Below are 25,467 nucleotides of genomic sequence, written 5' to 3' on the forward strand. Positions count from 1 at the left end.
TGAAGTTTGATAAATAAAAAGTAAAAAGACTCGATAAAACATCAATAAAATTACTGGCATCTTATATGAATGCTGGAAAACAAAATTGAGAATTAGATTTAAAAAAAAATGATTATCAGGCACAAAATATCTTCGAGGTTAATTAATGCAAGGCAACTATTCTCCAGCACCATGCCCGCAAGGAACAGAGCTGAACTCTCTCCAACACTTGCAAGTTGCAACAGCCAAGAAGGTGATGTACCTTTGATGGTCCCCTACTCACCCTTGATTGACACGTGTACAGAAACCTTGTCTTGAAATAAAGGAGTTCCCTACGTGGTTGATTCCACACTGAGTCAACTTCAAATCCAAACTGAGTCACTTACCTCTTTCTCACCCATATGACAACGACTCTTCTTCTACATTCTAGAAAATAAATTTTCTGTGCTGGAACCAACTTGCTAAGCTTTTATACCCTTTTATTTATGCATTAGTTGATTAAAAAAAAAATGTTAGATTCCTCGAGGTGGCCAATACCTTGTTTTTATTAGTTGTTTAGGGCCTCCACCAGGACAAAAGAGGTGGGGGTGGTGGTGGTGGATAGGCCTTGGTGGTTTAGTCGTTAGTGTAAACTTTCTTTTCTTTTCCTGTTTTTTAAATTTATTATGTTTTTTATGGAATAAAAACTAATATATTACGAAGGGTGATTGTTTAGGAAAATAATTTGTTTTGGTTTGTAACTTATAAATAACTAGTTAATTAAGTAAATTTCTCATCACAACACAATCTTGTCTTAATACACAAAAATAATTAAAAATTATCATTAAAAAAACTTATGCACTTATACTTAAATGGCGAGGCACATTGTTTATTTAATATGAAATCTAAGTTAGGTAAGGTAAAGCTTGTTTGGAAGTATAGCTGTAATTGTTTTTTAAAGTATTTTTTATTAAAAAAATATATTAAAATAATATTTTTTATTTTTAAAAAATTATTTTTGATATTATTGTATTAAAATAATTTAAAAACACTAAAATTATATTAATTTTTTAAAAAATATATTTTTAAAATATTTTTAAAATTGATAAAAAAAATGTTAGAATAAGTATTTTTTTTTTTTTTTTTTTTTTTTGTTATGGATATGATCAGTGGGTTTAAGCAGTCTGTCATTCATAACAGCTGGGGTTTTTTTTCAAGATCTTCAAGTATCGACAGATTTCTAAATAAGATCAGACGGTGGAGATTTAAGCAAGTACAGGAAAGTACAAAGTAGAGAATCTCTACACTTTAATGATTGGCCCATATGGTCCAAAAAAGGAAAAATACAACTAGGAAAAAATTAACCTATAATTAACATGTGGGTCAGCCCTCCGAGTCACACCTCTTCCATACAGTGAGTCACTGAGAAAACACATAACTCGTTCACCTTTTAGGTCAAGTTGTGTTATTTTTCTGAGGTTTTAATCTTAATTTTGACAAACACTATTTGAATAACAATCAGTTAGTGTTGTGTGGAGAAGCAGCAGATCTGAAATCAAAGAAACTCATCTTTCAATTAGTGTAGTATGATCTAAATTGACTCACTCCTCACTTCATCTGTCCTAAAATACTTGAAATCCCCAAAAGAGAAATGCCTAGACCTTTTTTTCAGAAGCTAATTCTCTCTAGCACCATCAGAGAAAAGAGACTGGTACAAAAAAAAATCTTTCCTTATCCTTCCATCTGGTTTTTTTTTTAATTTGCTTGCATTTTTGCGTCTTTTGATTGTTTTGCATGCGGGGTTTTGATAAAGTTCGAAACTATATGAACTAAATCGATGACAATCCAAAACTTGCTGTAGGGAACGAGATTAGATGGAGTGATTTTAAGTTAAAGGGTTTGTCATAGCTGTTTAGATTCTTGCTTATCCTATGCTTCTTTTGCAGTGTTTTTTTTTCCTGGTTTTCATAAAGTTTGAAACTTTGTGAGATTAATTGTGAAATGATAAGAACCCAAACCTTCTTTTAGTGGTTGAGAATGAATAGAATGATACCTGAGAGAAAGGGGCTTGTCAAAGTTTTTTAGATTTTATTTCTTTTATGGTTTTTTTCTTCTTGGTTTTAACAAGAATTCTAACTGTTCTTTTCTTAGGAGTGGACTAAGTGAAGGAAGGCCAACTGGAATTTGGGTTTTTACCCTCTTGCTTTCATAGTTTTTTTTTTTTTTTAGCTCAATTAATAACGCTGCTCCCTTTTCTTCCTTTCCTTTTTTTTCTCTCTCCTTTTTTAGGTAGCCTTGTAGTGCTAAGAACTGAAAACATGATAACGTCTTAAATTTCAATTTTCCTCTGTCTCTGTTTAATGTACAGAAAGAATTTTTACGTGGAAAATATCAATTGAATATTTTTTTAGAAACAAAGAATCGAGATTTCGGTGGAAAATCAGAATTGGAATTATGCCGGAGAAAAGAAATGCTTGCTTAGATATTCTTGAAAGAAATCCTTTCTTGTTCAGCTTATAGAATTTTGTTTAGGTTAGTTTGTGGTTTGTTGACAATTGTTTACAACAAAAGCTTAAGATATTATGATACAGCTATTAATGAAAGCCAAAAATAGAAGAAGCTTTAGCTTACCGCTACTGATATGTTACGATAATGCAATGCAAGGGATGAAGAAGAAAACAAGTAACAGTTTCTCCTTGCATTACATAACATTCCACTGCACCACAACATAGAGGTTTTAGTTTATCTTCTCAGGATTTCTTGGAAATTAAAGAAAGCATGATAATATTCGACTTTAAAATCTGTTTTAATGTACTGGATTGTCACACTATTCTTGCATTGCTTCGTATGATTGGAAAAATGAAGCATGGATTTTTTTTTAATGAATCTGCCTTGCTTTTAATTGTTCTAGAGATTTGAAAAGCTTTCTTTAGCTCGCTAATAATGTCCTCTAGAACAAAGATTAAAACTTCTAGACTTCATTTCCTATTATTTTCTTGATATTTAGACATTGAGCTTGTAAGTTCTGTTGTATATTGTGCATTAGATTTAATCAATGGTATATCTTTCCATACCTGATACTTATGATCATTTGGATATACCATGTATGGAAACAAGTGGCGGTGTTGAGAATAACAATCATGTTCAATTAAAACAAAAAAAAACTAGTTCACAAGAATCAACTGTAGTCTGCAGTTGATACTTTGCTTTGTGGTTTTGCATGGCTCATGAAAGTAGTTATCATGTAACATCATCATGTTTGGGTATTTGGAGATATATGTTCTCTTGGTAATCTTCTTCACTGTTTGCTCACAGAATTTGTGTTCTAAGATATTGAGCCTGCTTGCCCAGAGACGGTTTTTTTTGTATATTGTCTTGGAGATGCTGTGTACTATAAGGAAATGGGATGTTCCAACTTTATGCATTGACTTTTTATGCAAATCTTTTATTTAGTTGAGCTTATCCACATCATCATCATCTGCAACACTAAATTATGAGAACAAAATATTTGAGTCACCTTTTAGGAAAAACAGAGCCTAACTTGGTTTGGTTTTCTGCAGAGGATCCCAGATAATTTTGTCAAGAAATTTGGACATGACATATCGAGTTTTGTGAGACTCATTGTTCCTGGTGGTCATGTGTCACGCATAGGATTAATAAAAGCTGATGACAAATTATGGTTTCACGATGGTTGGCAGCAATTTGTTGAACGATTTGCTATCCATGTTGGATACTTTTTGATCTTTAGATATGAAGGGAATGCAATTTTCAATGTTCATATATTCAATTTGCCCACTTCTGAGATAAATTACCACTCCAACTCTCTTAGTGGGAAAAGATATCTTGCATTTGAAGAATTGGACAATGATGAGAATGCTGAAAACTTGGGCATCCCCCCTCCACAACTGATAGTTAACAAAAGTTACAATCCTCCTTCTCTGCAGAATTTGTTCAGTGGATCAAAACTTAATAATTGCATAAACTGGAGTGGTGAAGATACTATGCGGTTGACAAAGGGTTCTAACATTTCACAAGTTGCTAATGAATCAGCACGGAATGTAGGTGCTCATTACAATGAGCTCTATAATTCCCAAGATGAAGTGAAACTCTATAGTCCAGATGGAGAAACACCAAAACCTAAAAAACGTGGAAGGAAAAGGCTGAAAGCTGATCCTAGTGAGTTGTTTTAACTTGGGTTTTGTTTTCTTCTTACTATGCCATTAGGATTGAACGCTCTCATTTATGTTAGTGACTCCATGAAACTGCAGATGAGCAGCAGCTGTCGTCTCCACATGATGATGATAGTGAAATGCGCTTTAGATTTTATGAAAGTGCTTCTGCAAGAAAGAGAACTGTCACTGCTGAAGAACGAGAAAGAGCAATGAATGCAGCTAAAGCATATGCACCTGATAATCCTTACTGTAGGGTTGTCCTGCGACCATCGTACTTATACAGGGGTTGCATTATGGTGAGTTATTAACTATGATCTGCTATGCTCATTTTGCAATTCACAGTGTACTTTGCTTTGCATAAAGAAGCAATTCCTTTTTTTTTTTTTTTTTCGTGCAGTATTTGCCATCTGGCTTTGCCGAGAAGAATCTAAATGGAGTTTCTGGGTTCATAATACTTCAGTTACCTGATGGGAAACAGTGGCCTGTTCGATGCCTTTACAGGGGAGGCAGAGCTAAATTTAGTCAGGGATGGTATGAATTCACATTGGAGAATAACTTAGGGGAAGGTGATGTATGTGTCTTCGAGATGCTAAAATCCAGGGATGTGGTGCTGAAAGTTACATTATTCCGTGTTCTTGAAGATGGTGGACTTATGAATCATCCTTAACAAGAAGATGTCATCTGCATGAAGTTAGATAGACATATGATGGTTGGTCATTTCTGGATTGGTAAACTTTATTAAGTAACTCCTTGTCTTTTGGGTGATGTGTAGCTGTGGTTTGTGGTATGTTTGATGTCAAAGCAAATTTGTAGAACTTTCAACTGTTTAGGTGCTTGAACAGAAAATTTTGTGGCTTTAGTAGGCCTGTAAATATATTGTCCAATGCAGTTGGCATCAATGGACCAGAAGAACAGATCTGAGGCCTAATTTCTTGTCAGGTTTGCAGTATCATTCACTGCCTTGTATTCATCTACTGGTTGCTTGTTTGTTGGGAGTTTGCATTTTCATTGCGTGGCAGGAGAGAGTTTGGCATCATAATATGATCTGGAAGTTAACTCGAAGTGTTCAGCTCATCTCCCCATGGTGTAAACTATGGCAGAAAATTTTCCATACAAATGTTAATTAGGTATCAAATTCGTCTGGTGAACCATGGTGGTATCTGTCAACTATCTGCCCAACATCATTATGCTTCTTCTTTTGTGTGAAATACCTGTGAAGCATCTATGCACGAGAGCCAAATTTGCAAACGTATGTTACCTGTGATCGGCATGATCATTTGGACCATGCTTTGACACGGGATCTTGAGGGTGTGTTTAAGAGGATTTGTTTTTGAGTGTTTTTTTTTTTAAAATGTTTTTGGTTTAAAAAAATATTAGATTGATGTATTTTTAGTATTTTATGATGTATTAATATCAAAATTTAAAAAAATTATTTTAGATATTTTTAAATAAAATATTATTTTGAAAAGCATCACACACCACAATCTTAAACACATATTTAGAGGGATTTAAGAAAAATTATAAATTATATATGTTTTTAAATAATGCTTTAAAAAAGAACCACGAACAAGATTTTAAGAAAGAATTTTGAGGCAAAATCGTAATAAATATTAATTAATCAAACACTTTAAATAGTGTACAATACAACTGTATTATACCACTTCACATGAACCTACTAGCCCTCTGTTACGATCGAAGAATTTGTCAAACATTTTGCTCTTCCATTTTTTAGCGATGTGTAAAAATTCCTTGGCCATTTCGCTTATAAATCTCTGTCCAGTTTCAAGGACACAGTAAAAAAGAAAAACTGTTGCATACTCCCGTTTAAGCTGCGATGACACTTACTGTTAAGTCTACGCAGTGGCGGAGCTAGAGATTTTTTAATGAGGGGACAAATTATTAATAAATACTAAATTATATAGATATGCATTAGAAATCAATTCAAAATATATATACTAATTCATATCAAATAAAATTAATTTAAAAATACTTTTAAAATGAAAAAACTTACATTATAATTGTTCTCTTCGAGTTTTCATATTTTAAAATCGCTTCGTAATAGATTCATTATCAATCTTATTAAAGATATTTTTCTCAATATATACAACCAAACTATCATTCATCCACTTATCTTCCATCCTATTCCGCAATCTACTCTTGACAATATGAATAGCAGAAAAAACTCTCTCCACTATATAATTGATTAAATTAGTAGATTTAAATATTTATTTTGAACATATTTATATCAAAACCCATAAATTATCATAAACCCTAATATTTTTAATAACTAATTATAAAAGGATAAAATTAAAATTAAACAATGAAATAAATAAAGAAAATTTACCTAAAATATAAAGCAAAAGGCAAAAAGATTAATTACTTACCTACACTTGATGAGAAATTTGCACACAAGAGAGGTAAAGATCAACAGCTCATGAAAAGAACAAAGCTGCAGAGCAACTTATGAAAAGAACAACGCGGCAAAAGCAAGGAACAAAAAATACTCTTTGATAGCTAGGTATTTTATATTTTAAAGCCGGTAGACCCAATACCATCAATTTAATATGGAAACAAAAGGAAAAAAAAAAAAATTGTGCAAAGAGCTGTTTATATATATATATATATATATTATATTATATTATAAGTCTATAATTATAAACAATGACAGGTTTTCTTTTTCCTTCCCTGCAGTAAATTTCCTAAACTAATATATTAATATTAAAAAAAAAAAAAGTTAAGGAGGCAATTGCCCCCTTTTGTCCCCATGTGGCTCCGCCACTGAGTCTACGTAAAGATAAATTTACGAAAAGATTCCCTCCGAATTCAATATTGGAAACATCCCCACCATTAATTTTGTAGGATTCATTCATAGAATTCATTAATTTAAAAAATAATTTTCTTAAGAGAGACAATGATTTCGTAAAGAATTGATGATAGAATTAGTATTATTGAAGCTCTAAGTAATTACTGAGATACAGAACGAGGCCAACTTTAAAGACAGGAAAATGGGTGAGGGGGTCAATAAAGTGGTCAAAGGTGGTAAAATCCTAGTGAACTAGTGGTTAAAACCTCAAGAATACAAGAGTGATTATATGCTGACATTCTTACCATTGCACGGTAAATTTGCAACCATTTTGATTCATCACTATTAACGAAGGACTACCAAATCGATCCAAATCAAGAAGTCTGATGTAATCATTAACCGTTGATCTTAATCATCCAGTGGTTCATACACCATGGTCGGCACTTGCCACCGAAAATCTTTTTTCTTAGTACATTGCTTAGAGATGTACTAATTCTCCTGTAATTGTAAAACTTACAGTTTTGTCATGATCATCAGATAGCTACAAGCTAACTGAAAAAAATGTCACAAGCAGGAGTAGGGCCAGACGGTTCTAACTCTCCGGCAAGAAGATATTGCATGTTTTACAAGTTAATGGTTGCTTCCATTCTCCAAGACAAAGCTGGTACACTTTTGCTTGAAACTTTTGCAGTCTGTTCTTTCTTGCTCTTTCATTGTTTGGTTACAGAGAAAAGGAAAAGGAAAGTTGTTCTATTACTATTCTACTACTGTTTGGGGAGGAGTGAAGATTCTCCTTAGCTCAGACAAGATTACTGTACAAGAATCGGTCAAGTTTCTTAAAATTTAGAAATTTGTTTGGTTCTCGTGAAAATTGCAGGAGTTATGGTTTTTCAGTTAGAATCCAACTTTGCTAATGACTTTTTCTATCATCTTTTTTTTTTCTTTTTACAAATTTTGCTTGATGATTTTCTGCCCTTATGGGAGTTGAAACTTTTCGAATTGAGTTTGAATTGTTTTTCGTTATGTGCAGTATGTGGCGCTTGGATTTGCTGAAAAATATCTGAATCAAGTTAATTTCTGAGCGTATTAAACTCCAAGTTTCTGATGGAAGAGAGTGGCCTTTGCGAGTCAGTAAATGTGAACGGAAGCTGTCGAAGGGATGGAATAGATTTCACAAGGAAAATGATTTGAAGGAAGGAGACACATCCTGGAGGAAGGAAAATGATAGAAAATGTGGCTGCTGAGGAATCAGCAAGATTTGATGTATATATAAATTCCCTGGAGAATCTTCAAATCTTGTTAAGCTTAGCTATGGAACTGGTGCTTTGTTGGCTGTCCAATGTAATTTAGTTGTGATTTTGTAAAAGAAAAGACATTTGACTTGACATGTACAAGGAAGGGCACATTCACCAAGATGGTTGTAAAAAAATCCGGTTTTCTAACATGTTTTTTAATAAAAAAAATTAATTACGAATTTAAAATATGATTTATATTGTATAATATTATTTTTAAATATTAATATAATAATATATTAAGTTAATACGAATTAATTTATTAAATTAACAACTCAAATTATAACATCGTAAAAACACTTCAGTGATACAAGGAGAGAAAAGTATATCCCTGTCTTTTTTTTTTTTTTTGATTTACGTGGGTGTCCGGGCTAGCTTGCGCGCACCACGACTAATCCCACGGTTCATTGTACATCCTGCAAACCTAGTGAACATGTAAGGCACCGCGGGGGTGACAGGCATGCACGGTGAGGTTTGAACCCAGAATGTAGAGAAAAGAAACAAGTCCCTTCAACCGCTGAGCCAAGACCTTAAGTGCAAATAGTTTTGGTATCCTTTTATTTTTTCGTGAATAACAGTAGTGTGACAGTGTATTATGATCAAGAAAATCCTAGATATTTGTTAGGATATCAGTATATAAACCAGACAAAATAAAAAATAAAAAATATGTTAAAATAAAAAATGACATACAATTTTTTTATGGTTTATCCAATTTAACTATGTTTATAGGTAAATATAGAAGAATTTTATTAAATAATATAAGAATTACAATATTTTTTTTTAATAGAAAAAAAACTGAAATTTTTTATTACTAGAAGAAAATATCTTAATTATTCTTTCACAAATATCTTTTATGAGATTACTTTTCATCTCTTATTCTCTTTTTTTTATGTTTGTTTGTTTTTAATTATTATTATGATGTACATCTTAAAGCTTGAATATATTATCTATTTATAGATAAGTATCCAGTCTTTGTCTTAAAAAATAACGAGTAAGTGGCAGCTCATTTTCTTTTAAGAAAGGTTGTCTGTTTATGAAAGTAACGTAAAATTAGTTGTGCATCCAAAAGGATTTTTTTCCAATCTTGATGTGATGGTAAGATTCGTTTTTTTGACTAAAAAGACATTTTCTATATATTGAAGATTTACGTCTCTTTCAATTTTATTATCTGCAAATTCTCTCTCTGAATCATATTCCCTCAACTTATATTTCTTTTTCAACCATAATTTATCCAATTGTTTTTAATAAAATCTTAAGGTAATGATTACTTTACTAATCTTATGCATAAAAGGTTCCAACTCAATAAATAATTTCCACATGAAGAATATGATATAACCATTTCATAATACTTCAATAAATCCGTTATGACTTCTCAAGATCTATTTAGAAATCCACCTAAAAAGATAAAAGTGATCAAAAGATGTTTAACTTATAAACACATGGGTTAACACTAGCATGGATTTAATACATGGAAATGATAAAAAAGAAAAAAGATGAGATTTATTATAAAAGAATTCATGACAACTATAATGAAAATAATAATAATAAAAATTAACTTTGAGGGGTATAATTCAAATGGTCATGTTCTAGGTTTGCTCTCTAAAGATTACTAGTTCGAGTTTCATAAATTTTAGAACGACTGCAGGCTTACATAGTTGTTAACTTCAGTACTCGTGAGATTAATCAAAATAACCTAGACACCCACGTTAATCACAATATATATATATATATATATATATATATATATATATATATATATATATATATATTCAATCTTCCATCAAGTTCTCTAAAGTGTTGTTGGTAAATTATTCAACTAGCATTGAATAAGTTTTGTTTGCCAAAATACCCAAATCAAGAATTAAAATCAAAGTGATTTCAACTAAAAAGGCAAGATATTATTAATATAAAACTCATATTTAAATTCATTTAATTTATCAATATTCTTAAGTAATGAATTTCAATGTGTTTTAATTTTAGATCAAAATTTCATGGAGAGGAGATACTTGAATTATGGAAAATGTCAAAAATGCTATTAAGGAATTTGTCAAGATATTCTAGGAAATTACAGAAAATGAGTTTGAGCCTTCAAAAACATTAAAAAATATATGTAAATACATTAGAAAATTTGTCAAGGTATGCTGTCGTTTTTTCGTGAATAATTAGTAGTTGTGACTGTGTATATCATGATAAAGAAAATCATTTGCAAGGAGAGATCATTTCTTTTTCAGAAAAGGTTGCTCGTTTACGGAAGTAATAATCAGTAGTTATACATTAAGAAGGATATTTTTTTTTTATTAACGTGGGTGTCCGGGTCAGCTTGCGCGCATTACGACTAATCTCACGGCCCACTGAATATCCTGCAAGTCCAGTGAACAGGTAAGCACCGCGGGGGTGACAGACATACCGCATAGAAAGGATCCAATAAAAACAGGAAGGAAACAAACTCTCCAGTCCCACTCCCACTGGAACTCGAACTGAAATTCAAAAGAAGGAGAGTTGCCCCCAACAACCACTGATCCAACAACCTATTGGTATTAAAAAGGATATTTTTGCCAAACTTGGTGATGCTAAGTTTCGGTTTTCTTTCTTCTTCTTTTTTTTTTCTTTTTTACAGAGAAGACTAGTTGAATAACATAGAAGTGCCAAACCAGACTAGAAAATCCCCCCATCAGTAACCATCAGCTATCAATGAGCTTGGCATAAATGAGCTATCAATAGGTGATCAAAATGAGAAGTGAGCCATAAAAAATTATTTCATTTGTCTAAATTCGAAAGTTTCTTTCAGTAGCAGCTGAAAAAAAAAATCAACCAAGTACTAAACCTCCATTACAGACTAAACCATGAAAACCTTAACTGAGCTACGAGAATTCTCCTTGTTTGCCCTTCTTCTTGCAATAATTTCTATTGTCTTGGCCACAATATGTGCCAAAGGAAACAAGAAAAAGGGCAAGACAACTCCAGAGGTAGCAGGGTCATGGCCTGTTATTGGCCACCTACATCTTCTTGGAGGAAGAAACCAGCTGCTGCATAAAACACTAGGGGGCATGGCAGATGAGTACGGGTCAATCTTCTCTATCCGCCTTGGAATTCATCCAGCAATTGTGGTGAGCGATTGGGAAATTGTGAAAGAATGTTTCACTGCAAATGATAGGGTCTTTTCCACACGTCCAAAATCCTTAGCATTAAAGATCATGGCTTATAACCAAACCACGTTCGGCTTTGCACCGTATGGGCGATATTGGCGTGATATCAGGAAGTTGGTCATGGTTGAACTCCTCTCCAATCATAGGCTTGAGTTGCTCAAGCATGTCAGGGACTCCGAAACCAGTTTGCACATGAAAGATTTTTATGAGAAATCGTCAAGGAATGGAGGGCAAGTTGTCGTGGAAATGAAGCAAAGATTATCGGACATGGCAATGAACATAATAGTTAGAATGATTTCCGGGAAGCGATACTTTAGTGCCGATGCAAAAGGCAATCAAGAGGCAAAGAGGTGTCAAGAGGCTTTACGACATTTCTTCTATCTAGTGGGGTTAAATTTGGCTTCAGATGCTGTTCCATTGTTTAGTTGGCTGGATTTGGTGGAGGGATATACAGGAAAAATGAAAAGAACGGCAAGGGAGTTAGATTGCGTGCTTGGGAGCTGGGTGGATGAGCATCGAAGAATCAGGCTCAACAGAAGCATCAGCGAGGAGGAGAAAGATTTCATCCATGTAATGCTTTCTATCATGGATGATAGTAACGTTTCTGTTGATGAAGCTGACACAACCGTTAAGTCTAGTTGCTTGGTAAGTATCTAGCAAATTTCTGCAATTAAAAGTTTTATACTTTTCTGTTGCAGCTGAAACCTACTCAGGCAACTGGGGCAAAACTTGTTTTTTTCACATGTCTGAAAGGAGTTTGGGTAAATGATGATCTGTATTTGATTTAAGTTTTCAGGAAAGTCTCTAACTCGAGGCCCTTGCTCTGTCTTTCATTTTCTGCAATACTGCATATAGCTAGGCAAAACATCCAGTGCTTATGTTCGATTTTTGCATTTTGCATTATAGTATTTGTCAACAAAAGAAAGTGTACTATATAGCAGACATAGTAATCTCTAACGGTCATATAAATCCTAATAAATTAAAGGAATAAATTTCGTATATGTGTATATAAATCAGCTTTTTAGTCCACCATCTCACTGTATCAAGTAATCTCTATGGCAGAGCCTTCTATTGGGAGGCAGTGACACAGTAACGATAGCTCTGATATGGGCACTAGCTTTGCTACTAAACAACAGAAATATGCTTAAAAAAGCTCAAGACGAGCTTGACACCCACGTCGGAAAGCACCGCCAAGTGGCCGAGACAGACATAAAGAACCTTGTATATTTGCAAGCCATTGTCAAGGAAACATTCAGACTACACCCCCCAGCACCACTCTCAGGACCAAGGGAAGCCATGGAGGATTGCACTGTAGCTGGCTTCCACATCCCAGCAGGCACGCGCCTTGTGGTTAACCTCTGGAAGTTGCATCGTGACCCTAACATTTGGGCTAACCCATTGGAATTTCAGCCTGAGAGGTTCCTGAAAGAGAAAGCCAATTTGGAAGTAAGGGGGCAGGACTTCGAATTCACACCATTCGGGTCTGGAAGAAGAAGGTGCCCTGCGGTGTCATTCGCTGTCCAGGTTGTGCACCTGACACTTGCTCGGCTACTTCATGGGTTTGAATTGAGGACAGTCTCGGATACTCCAGTCGATATGACTGAAAGCCCTGGATTGACAGTCCCCAAAGCAACACCATTGGAGGTTGTCCTCAGGCCAAGGTTACCTTCCATCGCTTACGAATTCTAAGCAGCAAGCTCAAGGAGGAGATCATTGTGCAATCCTTTATTAAAATATGTAAAAAAAAGGTAGAATAAAGGCAGGAAGTGTTTTTTATTGCCAATGTATTGCAATAACTGTTGAACTGATCTTATAGTCAAGTTTTTATTTCGTGGTTTTTAATTTACTATTGTCTATTTTTATCAACTATATCATCTGGTGCGTTTTTTTTCGAACTTAAAAATTTCAGTGGAAACAAATTTGGACAGAAGGACTAGCAGAAAGCTGAATTTGGCAAAAGCAGACAAGAAAATTGTTTGCATCTAGTCACCATCAGTTAGACTTAGCTCCCTTGTCCCTTGTGGCCATAATTGAATCAAAGGGAGTAGCAGAGCAATAAATATTGACGATAGTGAATCTTCATGAACAGAAAGATAGTAATAATAATAATAATATGCTCATTATAGAATCTCTTTGTTATCATTTTATATAATTAAAAATTAACAATGTTTTCATAGCTTATTATGATGGAATTATAGGCATACCATCACGAACTCTATTTTCTAGAACATCTTATCACCAATCTTCAACATCATAAGTAACTTTGCACCTTACGAAACCTGTCTTATGATAACAATGATTTTTCTTCAATTTGAATGTAAGCTTTCAATTTTGATAACCACATAATAAATCTTTTTTTTTTCAAAAAACTCTCATTAAAGAAAGGAACTTCATCAGAATAAGTTCGTGAGCTCTTTGGGTATACATCCATGATGGTGCTTAATTTATGAATCTATTATGTGCAGATCAGGAAGAATCGGAAATCATCACTAGTTTTAAAAAATCTTCCCACATTAGCAAAGGCGTCATAAGGAACTACGAATGCAGCGCGTAAAGCCAGCATAGCATGGATGTCCAGCCCAAAAAATCCTTCATTCATGACTATCTTGCAGGAACATATATAGGAAGCATGATCTACTGGTGAGCCTTTACGAAAATGTAGTAGATAATTTTATTATTTTCAATGTGTACTTACAGCTCTTTTAATAAGCATGCACAGTGTTGTTTTGGCGAGCCTTTGCAAAAATGCAATCTTGGAGGTGTTTGTTAAGTTCTAATTATTGCAATTCTTGCTGATTTATGCAGTACATCCGCTAACAGGTGTCCGTCCGCAAGAAGATTCTGAATGCTTCAGACTTCAGATTTATGACGGAAAAGAGTCAAACAAAATGGAGAAAAGGCGGAGGGTAGAATTTGATAAAGGGACGGCGGACAACAATTTGGTGGGAGGAAATGTTTGCGTGTTTGAGCTGATGAGGTTGGGGAAGAAGGTTGCACCGAGAGCTTTTGTAGAGGGTGCTTATTGAAGTATATTTAGGGGCTTATCAGAATACGGTTGATGTTTCAGCCCGAAGAAAGTCTCTTTCTTGGGATCTTATTTGGGCTTGGTGGGTCTCGTTTTTGGTCTACTTTAAACTGGGCCTGGGCCTGGATCTTTTGATTTATTGAATTGAATTGTAAAATGATTCAATTTTATTTTCCTGGCTGGCATTTAGAGGTGCTCATTGTTTCCTTATCCATCCTCTCTCGTTCTTTTCCATACAAAGTTAAGTTTCCATTTCCTTCCTTTCCAATCATATTTGTAATATTTCTAACCCGACAAACACCTCCGACAAAAAAGGTAACTACATGCATATTCCTCTGTTAGGCATACGACGCTTATTTCATTAAATTAGATAGTAATTAGTAGTAACTTGTAAGTTCTGTTTTTGGTGCGTACAAGGGGTGATTGTGTTCCTGTTTTTCTCATCATATATATTGCAGGTTCTGGGTCAATGGCAACAGCCTCAGCAACGCTTTCTCCAGCAACACTTGCTGCTGCCACAGTTAGCAGTCCTGAGAGGAAGCAAATCAAAGTGAACTACATAACAGGACTGGATTCTTTTGGTGGGCTAAAAGCTCACAACAATGTGAGTTCATTAGGCCAGCCGGTATGCACCGAGCAGTCCTTTGCAAAGGTGGTGAGCTCATTGAGAGCTCCATCAAAGGGTAAAGGCAGGAGAGGGGGTGCACTCTCTTCAACCTGCAGTGATGTTGGTGAGATATTCAGGATAGCAGCAATCATGAATGGGCTTGTTCTTGTTGGAGTTGCAGTGGGATTTGCTCTTCTTCGAGTCGAAGCTTTTGTGGAGGAGACTGAATGAGACATTTTAGCCACTATATATAGCCAGTTTCTTGGTTGGTTGTTCTTTTGTTAATCAAGGATATTGTTTGTACCTTAACTTCTTTGTTAATTAAGGATATTTCTTGGATGTCTAAACCAAACCAGCAAACTGAGTTTCACGATAACAAGTGGTTTTAAATAGGAAACATATATATAATGAGTGTTGTAACACTCTTCAAATCATGAGCAATTGACTGGTTTTTGAGAGAGATGATGATGATGAAGGGTTGCTTGTCGACAGTGAGAGGAGTTGTGGGGAGATAACGAAGGCTTATGGTACTGATTGGACATGATAAATTTGATGTAGGTTCTGAGATAAACGGTGCTGGAGATGATGAATTCGTATATCTTTAAGCTAGGATTAGAGTTCAGCAATGTTTCTATATTATATTGATTTAGTTTATTATACATTTGTAAGAAGAAATTATTATATCCTTCTATAATATACTTATGATTTGTTTATGTTCTTGAATCAAGAATTCAGTAAACTATAATTAGTTTAATTTGGACACATGATACATTTTTATAATAATAATACGTATGATATTTTTTTGAAATTTAAATTTATTTTTCTTTTCCTTTTCCTTCGATCGATGATGCCTCCTCAGATGAGAAATTAGGAGGGGTCAAAAATTACATGTACCCTTCACAACAACACAACTGTACAAACGTCGAAGAGATTCGATCGATACATAGTCCAAACCCAAGTCCCGAGACACGCCATTCCTGAGGCCCACTTGTCTCCCGCAATAAATGTGCATGTCCCCCTCCCTCCCTTGTTGACACACACTCACACACAGCAAAACAAAAATCAAAGAATCAATAAAATTAAAAATTCAAACTATAAAAAAAAAACTAATTAAAATTTTAAAGAAATCAACCTGTTTGATTTTAATTTTATAAGTAAAAAATAAAAAAAACCGAACTAAACCTAAACCAAAAAAATTAAGAAAAAAAAAGCTAAAATCGATAAAACTAAGCCAAAACCAAGAAAATCAAATTAAATTGGTTTGAACCGGTTTTTATCCTAAAAAATCAAACAGAAACTTGTAGGTTTAAACCGGTTTTGATTTTAAAAAAAAAATAATTTAATTATTTTTTTAATAAAAATCAAACCGAACAAAAAATAACTACCTATACTCAGTTTTAGTTTACCGCTCATGTAATTAATTTATTACATCTCGCCCAACGGTCATCCATGTACCCTAGTAATTGCTATCGCAACAAAATCTTCTAACAGCCACATCTTCTTATATCGGTTAAACAAATACATAAGAATTAAAGTATGTTTTGTGATGCCTTAAATTTGCTTTTTCATATTGTCTCTTCAAGGTTGTGAAGGCCACACGATTAACCAATCTGCATGTAGTGGATAGTGACGTGTCCTCCAACATACAAGCGTAGCAAATAAGATGTCTCCACTTGTTCAATAATTGGTTCTCATTGGCCTCATTAAATTGAACGATGACAAAGTAAAAAAGATTCCAGGTATATTACCCTCCTTTTGCGGTGGAGATCTGGAAGACGGTGCTTTCGTATTCGAGTCCAGCTCCAGCCTCCACTACACCAAGTTGAAGTTACAGCACCCGGAGAAAAGGAAAGTAAGAAACTTGAAAGTACTATGGTGGAGCCACTCATGTCAAATCATATTTCCAATCGCTGGAACTTTTTTCTCATCCATCAAGACACTTGCCTCTTTCTTCTTTTTCTTTTTTTCAGCACTTTTTACGGAATACTTATTTCAATGGATTTAATTTTGATGATGGACGTTTGCTTTCCGACAGCGGAGGAGCTGTGGGCGAGACGACGGGGGCATGTGGTGATTGGGAATGTGATCTAATTAAAGTGAAAAAAACGTGGAGTTTTGATTTTGATGATGTTCTGTTGAAGGGACAGAGAAAGACATGGACAATGCATTGTTTTTTTTCCCGTTAAATAATTTTTTGCCGTTAAATTTTTTTTTCACCATTTTATTAGACTACTATATGTTGTATCCTTTAATTTAAATTTTTATATAAAAAAGACATTTTCTATTGAAGATTTACATCTCTTTCAATTTTATTCTCTACAAATTCTCTCTTTCAATCATATTCCCTCCGCTTATATTTCTTTTTCAACCATGATTTATCCATTTTTCTTTAATAAAATCTCAAGGTAATGATTATTTTACTAATCTTTTGCGTAAACGGTTCCAACTCAATAGATAATTTCCACGTGAAGAACATGATATAACCATTTCAAGATCTATTTAGAAATCCACCTAAAAAGATAACATGATCAAGCAATTTTAAGAATGAAAAAGATATTTAAGTTATAAACACATAGATCAACACAAATCCCCTTCAGAAAAACAAGTTCTGGGCATCCATCAAATCTTGTTAGTGAAATTTGATAACAGAACATAAATCTCTCCTGCTCCAATGAAGTAATTGTATTTGTACTACAAAAAAAGAGTAACTAGGTGATGCTGCAAATGCAGAGGAGACACTTCAATTATGGAAACTAAGGAATTTGTCAAGCTATTCTAAGAAATTACAGAAAATGAGTTTGAGCCTAAAAAAACATTAAAAAAAATATATGTAAAGAGAGATGTTCTATTGCTAGGGAATCATTAAATTCATCGAAGAGTATTTAAATAAATATTAATTTGATATTTTTTTAGAAATAAAAAACAGTTTAAAAAATTTAGAAAAACAGATTAAAAAAATTAAAAAACACTAAGATACTGGATTTGTGTAGGTGACTTTTACTGTATATTTTTTATGATCACCCACCTCATGGAAATTCTGTACTCATGGTATCAATGTCACGAGATTGATGGCCCCCAAAGGCACTTTGCCGTGGGGTGGCCACAATTTAACTCAAGTCTCACAGGTGGATCATGCCTGTCCTATTCTGGAAAAAGCTGAGCTTGTGCTGAAAAAAGTCTGATTGTTTGGTATCCTGTCGTTTTTTCGTGAATAAATTAGTATAATGATCAAGAAAAGCATTTGCATGGAGAGATCATTTACTGTATATATATTGTCGTTTTTTGCCAAACTTGGTGATGGTAATTTTCTCTTTTTTTTTTTTTTGGTTACAGAGAAGACTAGTTGAATAAGATAGACGTGCCAAACCAGACAAGAAAATCCCCCCATCAGTAACCATCAGCTAGACTGATTCACTTCGCATAAATGCGCTGTCAATATGTGAACAAAAATAAGATGTGAGCCATAAAAAATCATTTCATTTGTCTAAATTCGGAAGTTTCTTTCAGAATCATCTGGAAAAAATATTGACAAATCACCAATCTTCATTACGAACTAAACCATGAAAACCTTGACTGAGCTACGAGAATTCTCCTTGTTTGCCCTTCTTCTTGCAATAATTTCTATTATCTTGGCCACAATATGTGCCAAAGGAAACAAGAAAAATGGCAAGATGCCTCCAGAGGTAGCAGGGTCATGGCCTGTTATTGGCCACCTACATCTTCTTGGAGGAAGAAACCAGCTGCTGCATAAAACACTAGGGGGCATGGCGGATGAGTACGGGTCAATCTTCTCTATCCGCCTTGGAATTCATCCAACAATTGTGGTGAGCGATAGGGAAATTGTGAAAGAATGTTTCACTGCAAATGATAGGGTCTTTTCCACGCGTCCGAAATCCTTAGCATTAAAGATCATGGGCTATAACCAAACCATGTTCGGCTTTGCACCGTATGGGCGATATTGGCGTGATATCAGGAAGTTAGTCATGGTTGAACTCCTCTCCAATCATAGGCTTGAGTTGCTCAAGCATGTCAGGAACTCCGAAACCAGTTTGCTCATGAAAGATTTTTATGAGAAATCGTCAAGGAATGGAGGGCAAGTTGTCGTGGAAATGAAGCAAAGATTATCGGACATGGCAATGAACATAATAGTTAGAATGATTTCCGGGAAGCGATACTTTAGTGCCGATGCAAAAGGCAACCAAGAGGCAAAGAGGTGTCAAGAGGCTTTAGGAAATTTCTTCTATCTAGTGGGGTTAAATTTGGCTTCAGATGCTGTTCCATTGTTTAGTTGGCTGGATTTGGTGAAGGGATATACAGGAAAAATGAAAAGAACGGCAAGGGAGTTAGATTGCGTGCTTGGGAGCTGGGTGGATGAGCATCGAAGAATCAGGCTCAACAGAAGCATCAGCGATGAGGAGAAAGATTTCATCCATGTAATGCTTTCTATCATGGATGATAGTAACGTTTCTGTTGATGAAGCTGACACAACCGTTAAGTCTAGTTGCTTGGTAAGTATCTAGCAAATTTCTGCAATTAAAAGTTTTATACTTTTCTGTTGCAGCTGAAACCTACTCAAGCAACTGGGGCCAAACTTGCTTTTTTCACATGTCTGAAAGGAATTTGGGTAAATGATGATCTGTATTTGATTTAAGTTTTCATGAAAGTCTCTAACTCGAGGCCCTTGCTCTGTCTTTCATTTTCTGCAATACTGCATATAGCTAGGCAAAACATCCAGTGCTTATGTTCGATTTTTGCATTTTGCATTATAGTACTTGTCAAAAAAAGAAATTGTACTATAGCAGACATAGAAATCTCTAAGGGTCATATAAATCCTAATAAATTAAAGGAATAAATTTCGTATATGTGTATATAAATCAGTTTTTTACTCCATCATCTCACAGTATCAAGTAATCTCTATGGCAGAGCCTTCTATCGGGAGGCAGTGACACAACAACGATAGCTCTGATATGGGCACTAGCTTTGCTACTAAACAACAGAAATATGCTTAAAAAGGCTCAATGTGAGCTTGACACCCACGTTGGAAAGCACCGCCAAGTGGCCGAGACAGACATAAAGAACCTTGTATATTTGCAAGCCATTGTCAAGGAAACATTCAGGCTACACCCGCCAGGACCACTCTCAGCACCAAGGGAAGCCATGGAGGATTGCACTGTAGCTGGCTTCCACATCCCAGCAGGCACGCGCCTTGTGGTTAACCTCTGGAAGTTGCATCGTGACCCTAACATTTGGGCTAACCCATTGGAATTTCAGCCTGAGAGGTTCCTGAAAGAGCATGCCAATTTGGAAGTAAGGGGGCAGGACTTCGAATTCACACCATTCGGGTCTGGAAGAAGAATGTGCCCTGCGGTGTCATTCGCTGTCCAGGTTGTGCACCTGACACTTGCTCGGCTTCTTCATGGGTTTGAATTGAGGACAGTCTCCGATACTCCAGTCGATATGACTGAAAGCCCTGGATTGACAGTCCCCAAAGCAACACCATTGGAGGTTGTCCTCAGGCCGAGGTTACCTTCCATCGCTTACGAATTCTAAGCAGCAAGCACAAGGAGGAGATCATTGTGCAATCCTTTATAAAAATATGTATTTACCATTTCTGCTATTAAGTTGTATGATTTTCAATGGTACAACTTAGAAGCTTGAATTAGGCAAAATTTAAGTGGTATTTATTGCTGGATTCATCAAATCCAAAGATTAGCTCGAGTCTTCCGAATGTTAAGCAGATGAAGATCTTTGGGGGCATAATATGCTCAAGTTAATTAGCTCAATTTATATGCATCAACATGCATCCATTCAATTGATAGTATTGATGCGTAAGGAATTAGGATCACGTCAACAATGCCATTTTCATCACATGCAGAGGTTTCTGGAAATGTGATTGTAGTTATTTTTTAAAGTAATTTTTATTTAAAATATATTAAAATAATTTTTTTTTATTTTTGATATTAATATATTGAAATAATTTAAAAATATCAATAAAATATTAATTTAAAATAAAAATAAATAATTTTTTCTAATATGTTTAAAACATAAATGACCCTATATTATAGGGAGTGCAATCCTTTGTTTTTCAGCCAAAGACAACTACATATAAAGGTAAACTAATAGTTGCATTCTTGTATCCTAGTTACTGTTACATATATTATAAATATAAAAATTAATTCAATTTGAAAATTAGGTGAGTTTTTTTTATAATATAATTTATATTATTCTCTAATATATCCCTTTAAATAAAAGTTTTTTTAAATTTGAAACTTGTATAAGTCTATACTACTTCATACTTGATTTTTATTAAATTAATGGGGATAGTAAGATTCGAACCCGTGATCACTTGATCATTAATATTATGATATCATATTAAAAAATTAATTTAATCTAAAAATTTAAATTATTAAACAAAATTTTAAAATATAATTTATATTATTACCTTAACAAACAAACAGACAACTGCAAAATCCAACACAGTGACGAAAACATATTCTTGGTAGTTTGTGATCAGAATATGTCAAGTAGGGCCTTATTTCCATTCCAGAAGGTACATCAAATTTATTAAACCATAGAACTGCTGGCCTAACTCTCGGTTAACAGAAGTCACACGCTGTTAATCTCACTTGGCTTCACGAGGTTTTTATATCAAAGCATCCTGATAATTAAGGGAGAGGAATACCTCCTGAGTGTACTGGCAGAAAGCATAATAGTTTAACAGCTATGGTAATTCATATCATGACAGGCATAAACATCCCCAATTTGATACACAGCAATATCTCAAGGATCAGTTTGCTTGAAGCCATCAATGGCTACAGGGACACCTCTACTATGAAGTTGCTCATACTCTGTTGACTGGCTTCTTGGGCTGCATTTTCCAGCTAATTTCAGGCACATACACCCTGTGAGCAACAAAATTCCAGCAAGTATCCAGCTGAATTGCAGATTCGCCAGTGCTGTAGCTCTTAATTCTGCGGCAAGGGATCCACAAGTGACTGCTCCATGCATCTCATCAATGCTGGCCTCAGCAAACTGCATAACGCAGCCCTCTGGAATAAAATCGGGAAACCACAGCATAAACCCCATGTTCATAAACCAACATCCTTGAAATACAACTGAGATTGAAAGGACAAGAGCCGCAGGAAAACTGTTTGGATAATTAGTTGCGGCTAAAGCTGCCAAAAGAGAGACAAACACGATGAGCTGCAAGAGCCAATGATAATGACCTTCGAGTCCAACATGATCAGTGGAGTGGAAATGCAGAAGGAAAAGCTCTTGGCCAAAGACAAAGGCTGCAAGAATACCACTGACGCCAGAAAGGATATCAGAAGACTGAGATATCTCTGCGGAAAGAGTAAAACCTGCAAATATGGCAAGGTGGAGAAATATGCTTGCATGCTCAAAGCTATCAAGCTTAAAAGAAAAGCGAAGGAAAGGGAAGTCCAAAAGTTGCATAAAAATCGCCAAGACGGAGAAAGATAGGATGAAGATGAGCTCCAAGTGTTTCAGTCTGGAAACGGGGCCATAAAAGGGGTACCAGAACTTTACAGTAAAGTTAGTACAGCCTTTGTTGCAGAAGGCTCTGATGTTGTTAACGGTGTGCCATAACCCGAGAAGGGTTATGGCCAAACCAGGTACAATGTGACCTACAAATGTACCCATGGAGACTTCTCTTCAATATCGTGATACCACACAAAGCTTTAAATACACAAGTAGCGAGCAAATGATAATGAAGGTTAACGAAGTGCATTATGGCAATCTAGTCAAACGTTCGGTGCATGGTGCATGTGTTTCCACAAACAAAAATACAGTTAAAAGGCACCAAATGCAACGATGGTCCCTGGTGAAAGAAAGAGGAGATTGATCATGTTATTTGAAGACCATGAAAAGTAACAGAGCTAGAGAATCTATGCTCTGCTGACTTGATGACCGCAATTTTGTCAAATTTCATTGATGTCCAAGTCAGAGCAACCAACAAACAAGGAGTGATGTCTTTATTTGATTACCGTGGTTTGGTTTCTATGCATCCAAACAACCAATCCTTGTATAATCAAAAGAAATTAATATAAGATTAAATTTAACTAATTAGATTTTAGATTTTAAATTTATTTTTTAAAAAAATTTTAGTTTGAATTTCATAAATTTTAAAATTATTAAAAATTTATACAGTTATTAACTTAAAAATTTATAAAATTAATCAAAATATAAACAAACTTTTTCCAAACAATCATGTTAATTAAAAAAAAAATACGTCTCTTCAAGGCTGTGAAAGCCACACGATTAACCTATCTGACATGTAGTGCATAGTGACGTGTCCTCCAACATACAAGCGTAGCAAATAAGATGTCTCCTTGTTCAATAATTGGTTCTCTTATTGGCCTCATTAAAATGAACAAATGACAAAGTAAAAAAGATTCCAGGTATATTACCCTCCTTTTGCAGTGGAGATCTGGAAGACGGTGTTTTCATATTCGAGTCCAGCTCCCCTCCACCAAGTTGAAGTTACAGCACCCGGAGAAAAGCAAAGTAAGAAACTTGAAAGTACTATGGTGGACCCATTCATGTCAAATCATATTTCCAATCGCTGGAACTTTTCTCTCATCCATCAAGACACTTACCTCTTTCTTCTTTTTCTTTTTTTCAGCATTTTTCACGTTATAATTATTATCAAAAAATATATATAAAAGATGTGGAAAAACACTGAAGTAATACACGGTTAAAAAAAAAAAAAAAACAATTTTCTCTTCTCGAAACAAATTAAATAATTATTTATTAAGGGTAATATTATCTTTTCATAAAACTTCATTGGTCATTACAGTGTTCATGGGGTGAATTGATCGTTTTACATTTCTAATAAACAATAAAACAATTAAATTATCTTTAAAATAAAAAAAAAATTAAGTTGATATAGGGTGTTTTTTTTTTTCTTAAAAAAAATAAAATAACTTAAATGTCCTTAAAAATTAAATTTTATTAAGCTTGCATTTAGGTCTAGGGTTTTGTGTTTTCACTCTGGCTTTTTTATTATCATCAAGTTTTTTAAGGGTAATTTTGTAATTTAATAAATATAATTATTATTTTATTCTCCTTGATTTTTTTTTATCAAATTTTATCATAATTCTTTTAATTGTTATTTTTTTTCTTGTAATTTTTTTAAATTGATTTTTTTTACCCAAATTCGTCTTTCAATATTAAATTGTTTAGAAATTAAGCTTTTTTAATTGAGTTCGGGTTTAGAATTTTTGAGTTACAAGTTTTAAAAATTAACTAAAATTTAAGAGGTTGGTAAAGTTTTACTTTGTTTTTTTATATATTTTTTTTTAAGTTTAATTCTTTTAATAGAATACTTCAACATTTATTTAATTAAATACTCGATTTCTTTGATTTTTTTTTTATTTGTATGCTATAGGATTTGTTTCTTGATTTAGAAGTTCAAAGTTCTATTGAAGGTCTTTTCAATTCCGTCAAACTTAAGTTGTCCTGAAATTTTTTATTTGTTGTATTTTATTAAAGATAGTTTTTTCAAAACATATATTTTTTTAAATTAAATTAAATTTATTAAATAAAATAAGCAAGATACTTACTTCATGATACTTCTTTAACTTATGTTTTTCTTTTTTTTTTCAAGTTGGACTCCATTAATTTTTTTTATTTCATGTAAGATTTTTTATTGATTTTGAAAATGAACTAAGTTAACTGAGGTTTTTTTATATATTATTTTTTATTTTTTTTTTTAAGATATTTTTAAATTAAATTAGTTAAATATAAATATGAGATGAATAATATTTTATTTAATTTGATTGAATACAAACAAGAAGACTGTTCTTGAGATTTCATTGCTGACTCATCGACCACTAATAACTCTCATAACTTGAATGCCAATGACGTAGCATGGGCCATAGCTAGTGTATAACGAAAGGGTGTCGTAACTTTTTGATATAACATTTCAGGGTGCTAATTTTTTTCCTTTTAACTTTTTGATAATAAAGAAGACCCTAGATGCATGATCAAGCTTGCGTGTTCGAGTTCTTAACCTAACAGTTGAAGGGTGTTCTCTTTTTTTATATTTTGAGTTTAAATTTTATTGTGCTCACTTGTCATCTTGTCTTATATGCTCACTGTATTTGTAGGATGTTTAGTGAATCGTGAGATTAGTTGTGGTGCGCGCAAGCTGGTCCAAATACCTATATAAATCAAAAAAAAAAAAAAAAGGAAGAAGCTTGCGTGTTCGTTCCGAAGAACATGACGCTGAATCAATTACAGTCATTTCTGCTGAGTTCTACAGCTTTCGCCAACTTCAGCTCAAAATCAATGGGCGAGAAAAGGACCACAGACTTGGTCTCAGCCTGCGGAGTTTTCCATCAGCTTAATGGTTGTGTGTATGAACTAATAAGAAGATTGAAAAATTAATAATAGCACCCCCCTCCCCCCAAAATATATATATATATATATATATATATATAA

General features: G+C 34.0%; 5 protein-coding genes across 5 annotated transcripts; 4 read left to right on the top strand and 1 right to left on the bottom strand.

Annotated features, from left to right (window-relative positions):
- Positions 1 to 1,334: 1,334 nt before the first annotated feature.
- On the top strand, positions 1,335 to 5,125 carry LOC118058701 (B3 domain-containing transcription factor VRN1). The gene is made up of 4 exons (XM_035071432.2): positions 1,335 to 1,669; positions 3,519 to 4,134; positions 4,227 to 4,426; positions 4,528 to 5,125. Exons 1-4 carry the CDS (start codon positions 1,610 to 1,612, stop codon positions 4,795 to 4,797), a joined length of 1,146 nt encoding a protein of 381 aa, XP_034927323.1. The 5' UTR covers positions 1,335 to 1,609; the 3' UTR covers positions 4,798 to 5,125.
- Positions 5,126 to 10,820: 5,695 nt separating this feature from the next.
- On the top strand, positions 10,821 to 13,217 carry LOC118058704 (xanthotoxin 5-hydroxylase CYP82C4). The gene is made up of 2 exons (XM_035071434.2): positions 10,821 to 12,016; positions 12,434 to 13,217. Exons 1-2 carry the CDS (start codon positions 11,069 to 11,071, stop codon positions 13,058 to 13,060), a joined length of 1,575 nt encoding a protein of 524 aa, XP_034927325.1. The 5' UTR covers positions 10,821 to 11,068; the 3' UTR covers positions 13,061 to 13,217.
- Positions 13,218 to 14,558: 1,341 nt separating this feature from the next.
- Positions 14,559 to 15,716, top strand: LOC118058705 (uncharacterized). Its single transcript, XM_035071436.2, has 2 exons — positions 14,559 to 14,711; positions 14,855 to 15,716. Exon 2 carries the CDS (start codon positions 14,866 to 14,868, stop codon positions 15,232 to 15,234), a length of 369 nt encoding a protein of 122 aa, XP_034927327.1. The 5' UTR covers positions 14,559 to 14,711; positions 14,855 to 14,865; the 3' UTR covers positions 15,235 to 15,716.
- Positions 15,717 to 18,376: 2,660 nt separating this feature from the next.
- Positions 18,377 to 20,731, top strand: LOC118058702 (xanthotoxin 5-hydroxylase CYP82C4). The gene is made up of 2 exons (XM_035071433.2): positions 18,377 to 19,511; positions 19,927 to 20,731. The coding sequence occupies exons 1-2, from the start codon at positions 18,564 to 18,566 to the stop codon at positions 20,551 to 20,553; spliced, it is 1,575 nt and encodes a 524-aa protein (XP_034927324.1). The 5' UTR covers positions 18,377 to 18,563; the 3' UTR covers positions 20,554 to 20,731.
- Positions 20,732 to 21,419: 688 nt separating this feature from the next.
- Positions 21,420 to 22,789, bottom strand: LOC118058706 (uncharacterized). Its single transcript, XM_035071440.2, has one exon. The coding sequence runs from the start codon at positions 22,663 to 22,665 to the stop codon at positions 21,784 to 21,786; it is 882 nt and encodes a 293-aa protein (XP_034927331.1). The 5' UTR covers positions 22,666 to 22,789; the 3' UTR covers positions 21,420 to 21,783.
- Positions 22,790 to 25,467: the final 2,678 nt, after the last annotated feature.

This window comes from Populus alba, chromosome 9 (genome assembly GCF_005239225.2).
Source record: "Populus alba chromosome 9, ASM523922v2, whole genome shotgun sequence".
Classification (NCBI taxonomy): domain Eukaryota; kingdom Viridiplantae; phylum Streptophyta; class Magnoliopsida; order Malpighiales; family Salicaceae; genus Populus; species Populus alba.

Coding starts and splice junctions, on each gene's coding strand:
- LOC118058701 (XM_035071432.2), top strand. CDS start 1,610: ATGCCTAGACCTTTTTTTCAGAAGCTAATTCTCTCTAGCACCATCAGA. Junction 1,670..3,518: donor CCATCAGAGAAAAGAGACTG/GTACAAAAAAAA, acceptor GGTTTTCTGCAG/AGGATCCCAGATAATTTTGT. Junction 4,135..4,226: donor AAGGCTGAAAGCTGATCCTA/GTGAGTTGTTTT, acceptor ATGAAACTGCAG/ATGAGCAGCAGCTGTCGTCT.
- LOC118058704 (XM_035071434.2), top strand. CDS start 11,069: ATGAAAACCTTAACTGAGCTACGAGAATTCTCCTTGTTTGCCCTTCTT. Junction 12,017..12,433: donor CCGTTAAGTCTAGTTGCTTG/GTAAGTATCTAG, acceptor TCTCTATGGCAG/AGCCTTCTATTGGGAGGCAG.
- LOC118058705 (XM_035071436.2), top strand. CDS start 14,866: ATGGCAACAGCCTCAGCAACGCTTTCTCCAGCAACACTTGCTGCTGCC.
- LOC118058702 (XM_035071433.2), top strand. CDS start 18,564: ATGAAAACCTTGACTGAGCTACGAGAATTCTCCTTGTTTGCCCTTCTT. Junction 19,512..19,926: donor CCGTTAAGTCTAGTTGCTTG/GTAAGTATCTAG, acceptor TCTCTATGGCAG/AGCCTTCTATCGGGAGGCAG.
- LOC118058706 (XM_035071440.2), bottom strand. CDS start 22,665: ATGGGTACATTTGTAGGTCACATTGTACCTGGTTTGGCCATAACCCTT.